This window comes from Populus alba, chromosome 1 (assembly GCF_005239225.2).
Source record: "Populus alba chromosome 1, ASM523922v2, whole genome shotgun sequence".
In the NCBI taxonomy this organism is placed as follows: Eukaryota; Viridiplantae; Streptophyta; class Magnoliopsida; order Malpighiales; family Salicaceae; genus Populus; species Populus alba.
In genome coordinates this window covers 51,722,568-51,735,450 of record NC_133284.1, presented here as the reverse complement: position 1 = coordinate 51,735,450, position 12,883 = coordinate 51,722,568, and the positions used below count along the sequence as shown (strand labels likewise).

At 32.8% G+C, this 12,883-nt stretch overlaps 1 protein-coding gene across 1 annotated transcript; it reads left to right on the top strand.

The window, feature by feature from the left end:
* The first annotated feature begins 1,899 nt into the window (after positions 1-1,899).
* On the top strand, positions 1,900-4,158 carry LOC118035593 (protein DMR6-LIKE OXYGENASE 1). Its single transcript, XM_035041193.2, has 4 exons — positions 1,900-2,293; positions 2,895-3,142; positions 3,238-3,559; positions 3,855-4,158. The coding sequence occupies exons 1-4, from the start codon at positions 2,057-2,059 to the stop codon at positions 4,104-4,106; spliced, it is 1,059 nt and encodes a 352-aa protein (XP_034897084.1). The 5' UTR covers positions 1,900-2,056; the 3' UTR covers positions 4,107-4,158.
* The last annotated feature ends 8,725 nt before the right edge of the window (positions 4,159-12,883 follow it).

The window sequence follows — 12,883 nt, the reverse complement described above, 5'->3', positions numbered from 1 at the left end:
CAAAAAATATTACATCAATAGAAGAGGGGATGCATGATTGACCAAAATCCTCCAATTTTACTTTTTAAAAAATAGTATAAGACATGCTAAATGAACGGTTTATTGTAAGCATAATAATAATAAAAAAAAATTCTTCAAAGTTAATATAATATGATGGAACATAAAATCTGTATTTAGTCACATTTGGAGTTGGGTTTTCAATTATGATGGAATTTAATACTTATTTGGCTTGAAATTAGAGGTCACGTTCTTTGCTTTCAACAACTGGGAAATTCGCATTTGGTTTTGTATGAATTTATTAGTCAACTATTCTAGAAATATGGCTTCTTTTGACCCTACTTCCTCGGTTTCATTTACCCGCCACCATATTCATTAGTAAATTATTATGTTAAATCACAATTTCTTTTTAATTGGCTAACGAAGAAAACATTTACAAAATCTTGACACAAATAATCCATTCTGTAGTTTGTTTAGCCAATTAAAGACGAACAAGAAGAGAGCAATAGGAGCTCAGATAGACTGCCTGCACGAAGCAAGAATTGACCAAGAAATCAAGAATCCATCAATATGGGCTTAGAGTTCAGATAAAACTATATCGTTTCATCAGCATTGAAATACACAACATAATTACGGAATAAAGTGTTTCTTAATCGTTAATGTTGATTTTCTGTATTAATTAATTGCTGGATGAATCCGCCGAGTAAATTCCTATTTAATATTGTAATAGCAGATGATCAAACCTTTACCAAAGCAGTTAATTGAGATCTTGGATGATCCTGTTAACGCTTACATGTCGTTCTAGAAGCACACTAAAGCATTTACTTGCTGGCTGAGGTTTCAGGGTAATTTGTGCTTTATTATTTTTTACTTTTTAAAAATGAAATATTTTTATATTTTTAGATTGTTTTTTTATGTGTTAATGTGAAAAATAATTTTTTAAAAATAAAAAATATTTATTTAATGTATTTTCAAGAAAAAAAAACATTTAATATAGTGTTTTGGTGCAAGACTATATTAAATTAATATTTCAAGCAAAAATATTATTTAATAATTTAATTAGATAAAATAAAAATGATAAAAATATTTTAACTTATCCCTTGGTAAATTAAGACTCCAATATTATATTAAAAAAAATCTCAATCCAAAAACTTTATTAAATACACTTTGGTAAGTTGGATTTTGAAAAAAAAATGAAAATCATAAACAAAGAGTTTGAACTATATAAAAGGCATTAATAAGCTTATGGCATGGTGGTACGAGCTCTTTACATTTTATGAACACCAATTTTATTTTTTTTTAATAAATTGATGCTAAAAAGAGAGAAATCAAAGTAATTACTAAGCTAAAATTCAATTCTTATTTTCTTTGAATCAAGTAATTAATAATTGGAACATTATATGAGAAAGCTGATCCTTTATTCCTTGCATCACGACAACTTAATTTTTAACCAGATAATTAATGATGATCACCTATAATTAAACGTCTGATTGTCATTATTAAGATGGAATAATTCTAAGTAAATTTTTAATTTATTTTATTATTTATTATCAAACCCAACTTTATCTCCGACACAAAAGTAGATGGCCAAATGTATTAAAGTTGGTCGCTGTTTTTTTTTCTTTTTACCCTTTCTTGACGAGTTACAACTATCTATGTAGTGAAATATAATCATACTAGTACAAGCTGTAAAAATATATATAATTTTTTATTTATTTATTTTTTAATATTTTAAAAAGCAAAAACTATATTAGTTTCCGCAAAACCAGCCGCATAGGAGAAAGAACATAGTTTTATGTACCTATCTATGTCATAAATATAAGACTGCATGTTATTTCCTTTTTTGTGCGAGACTTGTTCATCTCTTGACTAGGAGAATAAAAAAACATAGAGAGATAAAGTGTTTGGTGCAAGACCAATACCATGATGCTTGATACTCCTATGTAGTTTCCTCCTATAAATAGGGAATTATAGAACTGCAAACCAACATAATCAGATCATCAAATCCACAAGCTTCTGTAGATTGAAGTCAAGTACTCCCTGCTTTTGAATCTCAATCATGTCTCCTCCCACTATGCTGCAACAAGCTGATGCCCATCACCTTTCATTATCAGAGCCCAAAAATGGTCCCTTCACCTACACTGATCCCCTTTCAGAGGTTCCAACTCTCTCTGGTGTTGATACATCAGTTGATGGCTCTACCCCTATCATCGACATGGAAGGTCTTCTCGGTCCTCAGCGCTCCGAGTTCGTCAAACAGATCGGCCATGCATGCGAGAAAAACGGCTTTTTTGCGGTACAGAAATTATATAATTGCATACACTCTTCATAACTTTCGAAGTGTTTATTCTCAACCTAACCTTTTTTTTTTTCTGTTAAAATTAGTTTAATGGATGATAAGATTAGCACCTCTAGTTGCTAGAAAGCAAAAAAGATACCACCACACCTAGCTAGCCTTCCACAAGAAAGCAAAAAAAGATGGCAACCGGCAATAGGTGTCAAATAATACAAGGACAGAAAAAAAAAACAAGCTGCAGACAACAACTACCATTTCTCCTACTACACCTAGCTAGCCTTCCATAAGGAAGAAGAAAAGATATACTACTACTACTAGCTACAAGGAAAAACACCTAGCTAGTCTTCAAAAAGAGGATGGCAACCAGCGATAGGTGTCAACCAAATAAGGACAGCAGAAAACAAGCAGCAGACAACCAGCGATAATAAAAACACAAGTCCCAACTTTTGATTATCTTGTTTGCCACTCCTCACAATTCATAATATATTCTTCATTCAGTTAAAATCTCCTTTTGTTCTAATTCGATATATTATAATCCAGATGGTGCATATGATATGCTGGAATGTTATAATTCTAACATTAAATGCTACACCATGATTAGGTCAAGAACCATGGAATTCCAGAAATGAAGATCAACAACATGCTAGACACGGCAAGAGATTTCTTCCACTTGCCAGAAGAAGAAAGGCTGAAATTTCGCTCGTCTGACCCTAACAGTATCATCAGGCTGGTTACAGGTTTTCAAGATAAGACCCGGAATATCTTCGTTTCAAGACAATCTTTGAAATTTCACTGTCATCCCGTCGAAGATTTCAAGAACCAATGGCCCTCGACTCCTCCTTCTTTCAGGCAAATAAATTTTCACATTAACATAATTATCCAGACCTTTTCACTTTAATTATTTTATTCGAGTATTTCACGGTATACTTAAACAATTTTGACAGGGAAAAGGTTGGTGAATATTGTGCAAGTGTTAGAAAGGTGGAGGTAGCAATGCTTGAGGCCATATCAGAGAGCTTAGGCCTGGAAAGAGATTTTATAGGCAAAATATTGAAAGGACATTATGTATCCATCAATTTCTATCCAGCTTGTCAGGAGTCAGAACTAAATGTCACTTTCGGAGTCAGGACTCATACTGACCCAACTTTAATCACTATTCTGATGCAAGATGATGTGCCTGGACTTCAGGTTATTAACGATGATAAGTGGATTGATGTTAATCCTATTCCTAATGCCGTCGTTGTCCATGTTGGAGATATGTTGCAGGTGATTAATATATTGATCTACACATGCTAATTAAAGTGATTCAAAATAAAATTCTTATAAATTTCTGAATATGGGTATAAATAGTTTGTTTCTTATGCTAATTTAGAAAAACATGCATCAAAGAAAACATTAGCATTAAGATTTTTACGTAAACTAGCATAAAAGGGATTTAGAATTTTGTTTTATAGCATGCATGATTAATATGTATGCAATATAACGGCTAAAATCATTATTTTTATACTATATTCTCATAAAAAAATGACTAATTATGATTTTATTTTATGTTTTGTCTCAGGCACTTAGCAATTGTCGATACAAGAGTTTGCTTCATCAAGCTACAGTGAATTGTGAGAAAGAGCGTGTATCCATTGCCAGTTTTTGCTATCCATCAGATGATGCGGAGATAGGACCAGCTAAGAAGTTGATAGACGATGATCATCCAGCAATATATAAAGATTTTACGTACAAAGAATTTCATGAATCCATGTGGCGAGTAAAATGCTCAACTGCTAAGCGTTTGGACTTGTTCAAGGCAGAATGTGATTAGTAACCATTTTCCTCTTGTCCTGCTGCTGGGAAGCTCGAGATATATAGCAGTGTTACTAAATAAGAATTCCCAGCTGTTTTGCTATATTATGACGTTCAATAAATTTTATATATAGCAACTTATATTACTTTTTTTTTTTTTTGTATACTGCGTATATAGTGCTTTTTTTCCTTATCTGCTGTTTATACGTACAAAGCAGATCCATAAATATTTATCATTGGAGGCAAATTCATGTATGTGTTACTATCTTATTTTTTATCTATTTTTTTGATAAAATTTTAAAAAATTTAAAAATAATGAAAATCCAAAAAATATGTTTTTTGGGAGAGGGAGAAAAAAATTCAGAAATTTGGGGGGACCACAGAAAAGAAAAAAACCTAAACCTAAAGATTTTCCTTCTTCTCCCAAGCCGCCACCCCCTTGCCAAATGGAGAACCAGAGCTCCCTTACTCGAACGAGAGCTTTGGGATTTTTGCTCCTACAACCATTTCTTCCCCAGCTCACCAGCACAAGCCCCGAACCCAGCATTTCCCTCTCCTGGCCAACCACAGCGGAAAGCGCCCTTGTCCCTCTTTGCCACTCCACTCCCTGTCTCAACTATTCTCCCTCTTCAAAGCATCGCCCCTCCTTTGGCCAAAGCAGCTGGTCTCTTCCCATTTCCCCATACCCGGCCATTACACCTCTCTCAGCCTCCCAGCACACCACAGAGTCCTCCCCCCACTTCTCCTAATGCCAGTCCCCTCACTCTCCTTTCCTCTCCATTGCTAACAGCAGCGCATCACATAGAAGATGAAGAAATAAGAAGGGAGGCCGAAGGACAGTAAAGAAAGAGCAGAAAACCGAGACTTTAAGGGCGCTGATCTCCCAACCATAGCAGCGGTGGACGACACCGCCGGTGTAGAAATGAAAGTAGGTGGAGGGAAGCTGCTGATCCAACCATCCACACGTCTGGTCTGTCGGCAACGCATGCAACAAAGCTGCTCTCCTCTCAGCCACTGTGAACTTCCACCTCCAGCGTTCCCTCTCTCCAGATCTCGCCAACCACCACCAACTACACAGACATGATAGAGACCTAGTCGCCAGCAGCCCTTTGGTCACACTACCGGGCGCCTGAAACAGAGAAGAAGGGGAAACGAAAAGAAAAGGAGCTGCGGAGAGAGAAGTAGATATGCAAAACAAAGAAAGGAAAAAAAAAACTAAAATCGACTGCTTGTAAGTTTTCATTTGTTGCAGGTAACGATATTTATGCTCTGTTTGTTTCAAGGAAAACGAATTCCTGGAATTCGTTTTCCTGACTTTCCCATGTTTGGGAACAAATGTTAAACAGTAAGTCAACGGAAACTTAATTCCGGTCAACGTAAAATCGTTACTTGAGAAAGGAAAGTGTTTTCCTTCGGTTAAAGAAAGGAAAACACTTTCCGCACGCCTGTTAGTGAATTTTAATTCACAACTACAGTATCATCGCATTTTAATTCACTGCTACAGTAGCAGCGAATTATAATTCAATGATACTGTAGCAGCGAATTATAATTCACTGCTACTGTAGCATTGAATTATAATTCGCTGCTACTGTAGCAGCGAATTAAAATGCAAAGAGTTGGTTTATTTTATTTAAGTAATGAGTTTTTTTATTAAATCAAAGTTTAATTAACTTTTCAATTAAACTTTTGATTTTATTAATTAAAATAATCTAAAATTTAATTAAATCAATTCTCCAATTAAACCCTTGATTTAATTAATTAAACTAGTCAAGAGTTTAATTAAACTTTTAAACTTCCAATCATGTTGCCCTTAACCCAAATTTTAATTCATCCTTCATTTATTTTTATTTTTATTTTTCATCATCTTTTTTTTTTAAATAATAAAAATAAAAAGATCAAAATTGGGTTATGACAATTGTAAGTGATTAAATATTTTATATTAAATATTTTATATATATTAGATAAATTTGAAAAAAAATTTAATTCATTAATAAATTATTTTCCAGCTCATTTTCCATAACACAACCAAACACTGGAAAGTGTTTTCCAGTTCATTTTCCATAACACTACCAAACATCGGAAAATACTTTCCCGGAATTCACTTTCCAGGAATTCATTTTTCCCCGGAATTCACTTTCCAAAAGGAAACCACTTTCCTGCAAACAAACCATTTTCCCAGTTATGGGTGTGTGAGAGTATATTACAGTTTAAAGAAAAAAAAAAACAGTGATGTGTGTGTGTTTGTACATGTTTTTATCTATGATTTTGAATTATAAAATAAAAAATACAAAAAAGAATTTAATGTTTTAGTTTGTATATGGTTAAGTATTTTTAAGGACAAATAAAATCTTTTATTTGCCATGAAAAAATATAAGAAAATATTTCTATATATATTTTGGAATTTAATAACTGATTTATTAAAGCTTTAAGAATTTAGCTAATATTTCATTAATTCACATAAAATCACAAAATAGCTTATCTCATGTAGGGTGCGTTAGGGGTGCTAATATCTTTCTTAGCCACAATCAGTCTCTTGCCATCGAATCTCTAACAACAATCAGTATATTTGGATTTTCTAATAACCTTCAATCAAATACCAGGTGATGACTCTAAAAAAACAAGCAAAACGAACAAAAAATTATCACCAACTCCGTGCGGGGATGTGCAACAGCATGCATGCACACAGTATCTTATGATAGAATTATACATACTGAAAAAACAAAAAAGGAAAAAAAATCCCTACTACCCTGAGAGAGCTTTGTAATTAATGAAAATAAAGAACGGAGACAAGATATTTAATATATAACTTTTCTTTATTTAGTTGATAAACGATATTTCTTTTGCGGTTTAGAAGGAGGGATTAATTCTTAATGCTTGAATAGTGTTATAAAAAAAAATGATATATACCCCCTCCTTAAAATATATTCAAGGTAACCGGTTGTCATGCCATAGAAAATGCTTCTCCTAACAATTGATTCAAAAACAATAAATTGAAAAGTAATAATCATGTATTTAATTCTTCATACAGGCCAAAACTTCTACCCTTATTTTTAAATAGAGATTTAATATTTTTTTTTTTGTTTGAAATTGTGTTTTAATGTATTTTCAAAGTATATTTGGTGTAAAACAAATATCAAAATAATATTCTTTTTAAATAATTTTTGATCATTTTAATGTACTTTATTTTAATATATTTTTAAATCAAAACCACTTAAAAAAAAACTTCAGGTGATTAAGAGCAGGAATGAAATGAAATAAGGAGTTCTTAGCTTTGATTTGAGGTGATGATCTATTCTGAATTTTATCCGATACTAGATTGGGATGGTTGCTGTGACCAACACTCCATTTTTTGCCGAGTCCATAGAGCATATGAAAGAGATAGTGGTGACTGCTATGAAAGGCTCATTTCCTTTATAGTGGTGACTGCCTCGATAGCCCATTTATTGTCTTTAACCCACCTACATTGAGACTTTGAAAAACTAAATATGGAAGTAAATTCACACTAGCTCCAAGACAAGTAAAGCTCTTTTAATTTTATGTTCTCCAATAAAGCAAGAGATTGTAGGACAACCAGGGTCTTTATATTTCAAAGCATTATTGTTATGAAGAATGACACTTGTTCGACTAAAAATAATTTCCTTTTCACATTCAGTTTTCTCTCCACGATACACAGATCTTTTAAAAATTTAGCATAGGAAGGAACCTGTTTAATAGCATCCAGCAAAGATATATTGATCCTTACTTGTTTGAAAGTTTCAAAAATTTCAGAGTTGTGATTGACTTTTCTTTGTTTGGTCATAACATGAGAAAATGAAAATGCTGGCGAAGAATCAGTCTTTTCTTTACAATGTTCAGATTCAACCCCTTCCTTACCCTCAGAGATTGACTCATCATCATTCTCACAAGGTTTAAGAATGGGTTTTTCAATAACCTTACCACTACAAAGAGTAATAACTGATTTGACTTAATCTATGTGTTGGCTTCCAGAGCTACTTGCATTTGCATTATATTGCCCCCCTGGAATTTTGTTGTGGTTGAGATGAAAACTTACCTTTCTCTTGACAACTTAGAGCATATGTGAACTTTGCAAAAGTATCTTTAAAATCTGTTATGCTTTGAGTAAGTTAAGTGTTGATTTGCTTTTTTGCTTTTCAATAAATGCATGTAATGTTTTCCTCGAGATTTCTTTTAGGTGATTGAGCATAAGGAGGTGTATATCCATGAGAATTTTAGAAATTATGGTGTGCTTAAAACAGTGGTTGTGAAGTTTGTGCATTATTATTGTCACTCTTCCAACTGAAATTTGGGTGATTTCTCCAACCAAGGTTATATGTTTGCGAGTGTGGGTTATGATTAGGTCTTTGAAAACTATTTAAAGCATGGGCTTGTTCATGGAGACATTCCTTAAAAGAAGGCAAAGTTGGACAGTCATTGGTTAAGTGTTCATTGGTTTCACAGATTTGACACACAATGTTTTGAACAGATTTTAATTTACCACTATTTTTCAATTCTAGTGCCTCGACTTATTTAGCTAAAGATGCAAACTTAGCTTGGAGGTCATGATCTTCCCTAAGATTGTACATTCCTCTATTAGATGTATGAGGTTAGGTTTTACTTGGTGCCTTATAAGTGCCTGTAGCGTCCCAATTTTACGCAATTTCAGCTAGCAAATCTAGGTACTCCATTGGTTCATTAGGGTCTTTATCTTTAAAAGTTCCATTGCACATTAATTTAACCATTTGCCTATCTTTAGATGTTAACCCTTCATAAAAACATGAAACCAATCTCCATGTTTCAAAACCATAATGAGGGAAAGTATTAAGTAAGTCTCGATACCTATCCCAACATTGGTAAAATGTTTCTCCTAGTTTTTTAGTGAAAGTGATGTTTTGTCTTTTGAAAGAGTTTGTTCTATGAGATGGAAAAAACTTCTTTACAAATTGTTGTTGCGTTTCATCCCAAGCATGAATGGATCCTGATCTCAAATTTTGTAGCCATGTTTTAGCTTTATCTTTTAATGAAAATGGAAAAAGCTTTAATTCGATGGTGTTCATGCTACAATTTGAGTCATTATAGGTGTTACAGACCTCCTGAAATTCCCTTAAATGCAAGTATGGATTTTCTAAATCTAAACCATGAAAAGAAGGTAAAAATTAAATAATATGTGGCTTAAAATTAAAATGAGATACATTAGGAGGGAAAACTATGCATGAGGGTGCACTTATTCTTGTGGGATTCATGTGGTCTTTAAGTATTCTCATACGGTTATTCTCATTATGAAGCAACTGGTTATCTTTTTGGGCTATATTTTTTGAAAATTATGAGGATACCCTACAAAGTCTACCACTTAATGTACGTGACCAAACTTTCATGCACGTGTAAGAGGAGAATAAAAGGAAGAAAACAAAACAAAACAAAACAAACTAAAGTTAGATAAAATAAAAAGTGAAAAAAGAAAAGAAAATAAATACTATAATTTATTCTAAAATTACCTCCCCGGCAACGACGCTAAAAACTTAACACGACCAAAAAATTGATGTCTTATCTCAAGTGCAAGAGTGTCGAAGTAATAAATAACCCGGCAAGATTGGGGTTGAACCACAAGGAGGTTAACTATATAAATTACAAATAATAATAATAATAATAATAATAATAATAATAATAAGTGAAAGAGGACTTTGAGATGTAAGATTAATGTGAGGATTAATCAAAGATAAAAGCAATTGTCAAGGTTAGAGAATCCATTATTAGTATTAGAAATATCCTTTTATTAATCAACTGGAAACCACACACAAAAGAGGTTTCAATCGGATGATTTATCCTTAATAGTTCATTATAAATTTTTAATACGATCATATTAATTATCTTATTTAAGTAACACCATACTTTTAAATATTGTCAGGAATTCATGATGCTAACTTATGTTAACAACAAATCAAGTTCCTTTCATAACACAGGTGTAGGTTATATCATACAGTTGGCTATGAAAGTGCCAAACATTTGTTGTACCAAGTGTTATACAACGCAAATCTAGATTAACCATTTAACAAGCAAGGTATTAAGAATTAGTAAGATAAAAGATAAGACATATTAATAACAAATTTCTTTCAATATAAATATTAAAGTCCATGTTGAGTTTATATTATACCTATTATAACACCATTAGTGAAACCTTTTCACCTTGACATAATAAACTTATCTAAACATAATGAAAAAGATAAATATAAATAAACAACATAAGAACATAAGTATAGTAAATAAAATGAAAAGCATAAATAAGAGATTAAGAAAAATATAACATGAAATAAAACTTAAACATTACAAAAATATAAAGAAAGAAATAAAGAGCATGATTTTGATCTAAAAACCAAGATGCCTAAATGCATGGAAAATGCCTCCTTTTATAGGCCAAAATTTGGAACTATTGATTTGATGACTAATTGTTGAGTGGGTGGCCACATCTTGACTTGGTGACAATTCTTATTTTCTTGTCTGAACAAAACATCATTGATAACTGTTGTAACCTAATTTTGGATTCACCAAGATTTTCTTGAATGTTATTTATTTCTATTATTATTTATAAAAATCCAAAAAAATTAAGAAAAAGTTTAAAATTCAAAAATATATTTTTCTCGAGTCAACCGCATCTTTCCATCAAAACCAAGTCCACCAGGTCAAAAATGAGTTTCGGGCTGTTTCGGGTCAAAACCATCATTTCCGACCAAAACCAAGGTCACCGGGTCAATACAGGTGAAACCATGTCGACTAGGGTAAAAAATGAGTTTCGGGCTGTTTCGGGTCAAAACCGTCATTTCAGACCAAAACCAAGGTCACTGAGTCAATACGGGTCAAACCATGTCGACCAGGGTAAAAAATGAGTTTCGGGCTGTTTCGGGTCAAAACCGTCATTTTCGGTCAAAACCGTTATTTGTCATAAAAACCGATTTCACCGAGTTAATTTGGGTCAAACCATGTCAACCGGGGTAAAAAATGAATTTTCAGGCTGTTTCAGGTCAAAAGTCAAAACCCGGTTCACTGGGTTGATACCTATTTTTTTTTGTGTTAGCAGTTGAAACGAGCTTTTTCTAATACTGATTTAAATTTTTTAGTTTTACCCATATAAATATTTATTATTATATATAATAAAACAAAATTAATAATTCAAAATTTTATTATATTAGGTAAGGTTCGGTAATATTAGTTTGCAGCGGTGCAAATTATTTCTTCAGAATTAAATTTGCTGTCTCCTGCTCATTGGCTATAAATAGCAACGAGAGTAGAGGGCAGAAAAGGAAGGGGGGAAAAAGGAAAAGAAGAAAAGAAGAGAAAGAATTGTTATACTGTGCACATTTTTTTAGTTTTTCTTCACAAGATTAGGATATTGTTTCTTAAAAAAAAACAATTTGGAAAATACCAAATATATCCCGACTCATCTCAGCCATTGAAATACAAAAATGTATCTACCCTGGTGTAAAGCAAAACCCCGGCGTTTTTCATCGTTTTCTCCGCCTCATCTGGCCGGAAAAAGGCCGTGATAGTCGCTGGTCACCGAAGCTTCAAGTCGTCGATTCTCCCTCATCAGCCATCAACGGTCGTCAAGACCACCACCATAAGAATCCTCGACCTCAGATCTACCAGGATCGACCATCGGTTGGCCAGAAATCTCGCCTGAAAATCTTGTCGCCACCAACAGTAGTTGCGCGTGAGCCACACGCGCCGCTAGTGGCATTTTTGTAAATTCCTGATAAATCCAAGGGTATTTCAGTCTTTTACCTATACAGGGGCACTCAGGTAATATTTTTTTAGATTTCTAACATTTTTTATTTTTTATATAAATTTTTCTTGCACGTAAAAAAAAAATTAAAACAAAAAAATAATAAAAAAAACGACGCGGGTCCAATACTTATTATGTTATCGTTCGTGGGTCCAAAGCCCAACTTTTCAAGTATAGTTATACCCATTTCTCAACGATATCAAAATATTTGTTTTTATAAACAAATATTGTTTGTTGACACGTCTGTTTTTATAGAAAAGGACCGATGTTAAAAAAAGTTTAAATACCAAACAAATATGGATTATGTCCATAAATTTGTTTTTTTGATAACTCAGACGTAAATCTCCTTTTTAGGGTTAAACGTCGATATTTTAGACGAGTCTCCTATTTTTAGGGACTGATGTCATTTTTAATGTGTCTCCTATTTTTAGGGACCGACGTTAACTATTTTAAAAAAATTGCAAATAAGCTCGAAATATAATAACATTTAAATCAAATAAAAAACACACAAGTAAGGGTAACCTTTCTTTTGAAAGGATGTTTTAAGGGTGATGTCTACCTTCCCTTAATCATAACTAACCCAATACTCGAATCTCTGGGACCAGTATCTAATTTGGGATTTCTAGTTCCCTCATATTACTTGATGGAGACTCCAATAAAAACTTAATTTCCCCCAACCAATAAAAAAAATCTTTTTGTTAAAATAAACAAAAAAAAAGGAGTCATTGCCCGACGTCATGTATCGACAGAATGGCGACTCCGCTGGGGAAGCTAGGGTTGAACCAACTGCTTATGTGTGCTTTTCATTTTTTTTTCTTATTGCTATTTATTTATTTGAGCATTTATTTTATTTGCACTATTTATTTTATTGCAATATCGATAATTTTAGATTGCACATGTATGCATGTTATTTATTTGTGTATTCACACACTTCACGGTTAACACATAAAAGCTTTGGACCCGAGCTCGTCCTTTTACGATTAGAAAAGAAAGATTCAAGTGGCAAGTGTGACTTATGTCCA

Bases quoted from the DNA above. Each gene is read 5' to 3' on its own strand.
- LOC118035593 (XM_035041193.2), top strand. From the start codon at position 2,057: ATGTCTCCTCCCACTATGCTGCAACAAGCTGATGCCCATCACCTTTCA. The intron at 2,294-2,894 runs GTACAGAAATTA...CACCATGATTAG, and splicing joins AGAAAAACGGCTTTTTTGCG to GTCAAGAACCATGGAATTCC. The intron at 3,560-3,854 runs GTGATTAATATA...GTTTTGTCTCAG, and splicing joins ATGTTGGAGATATGTTGCAG to GCACTTAGCAATTGTCGATA.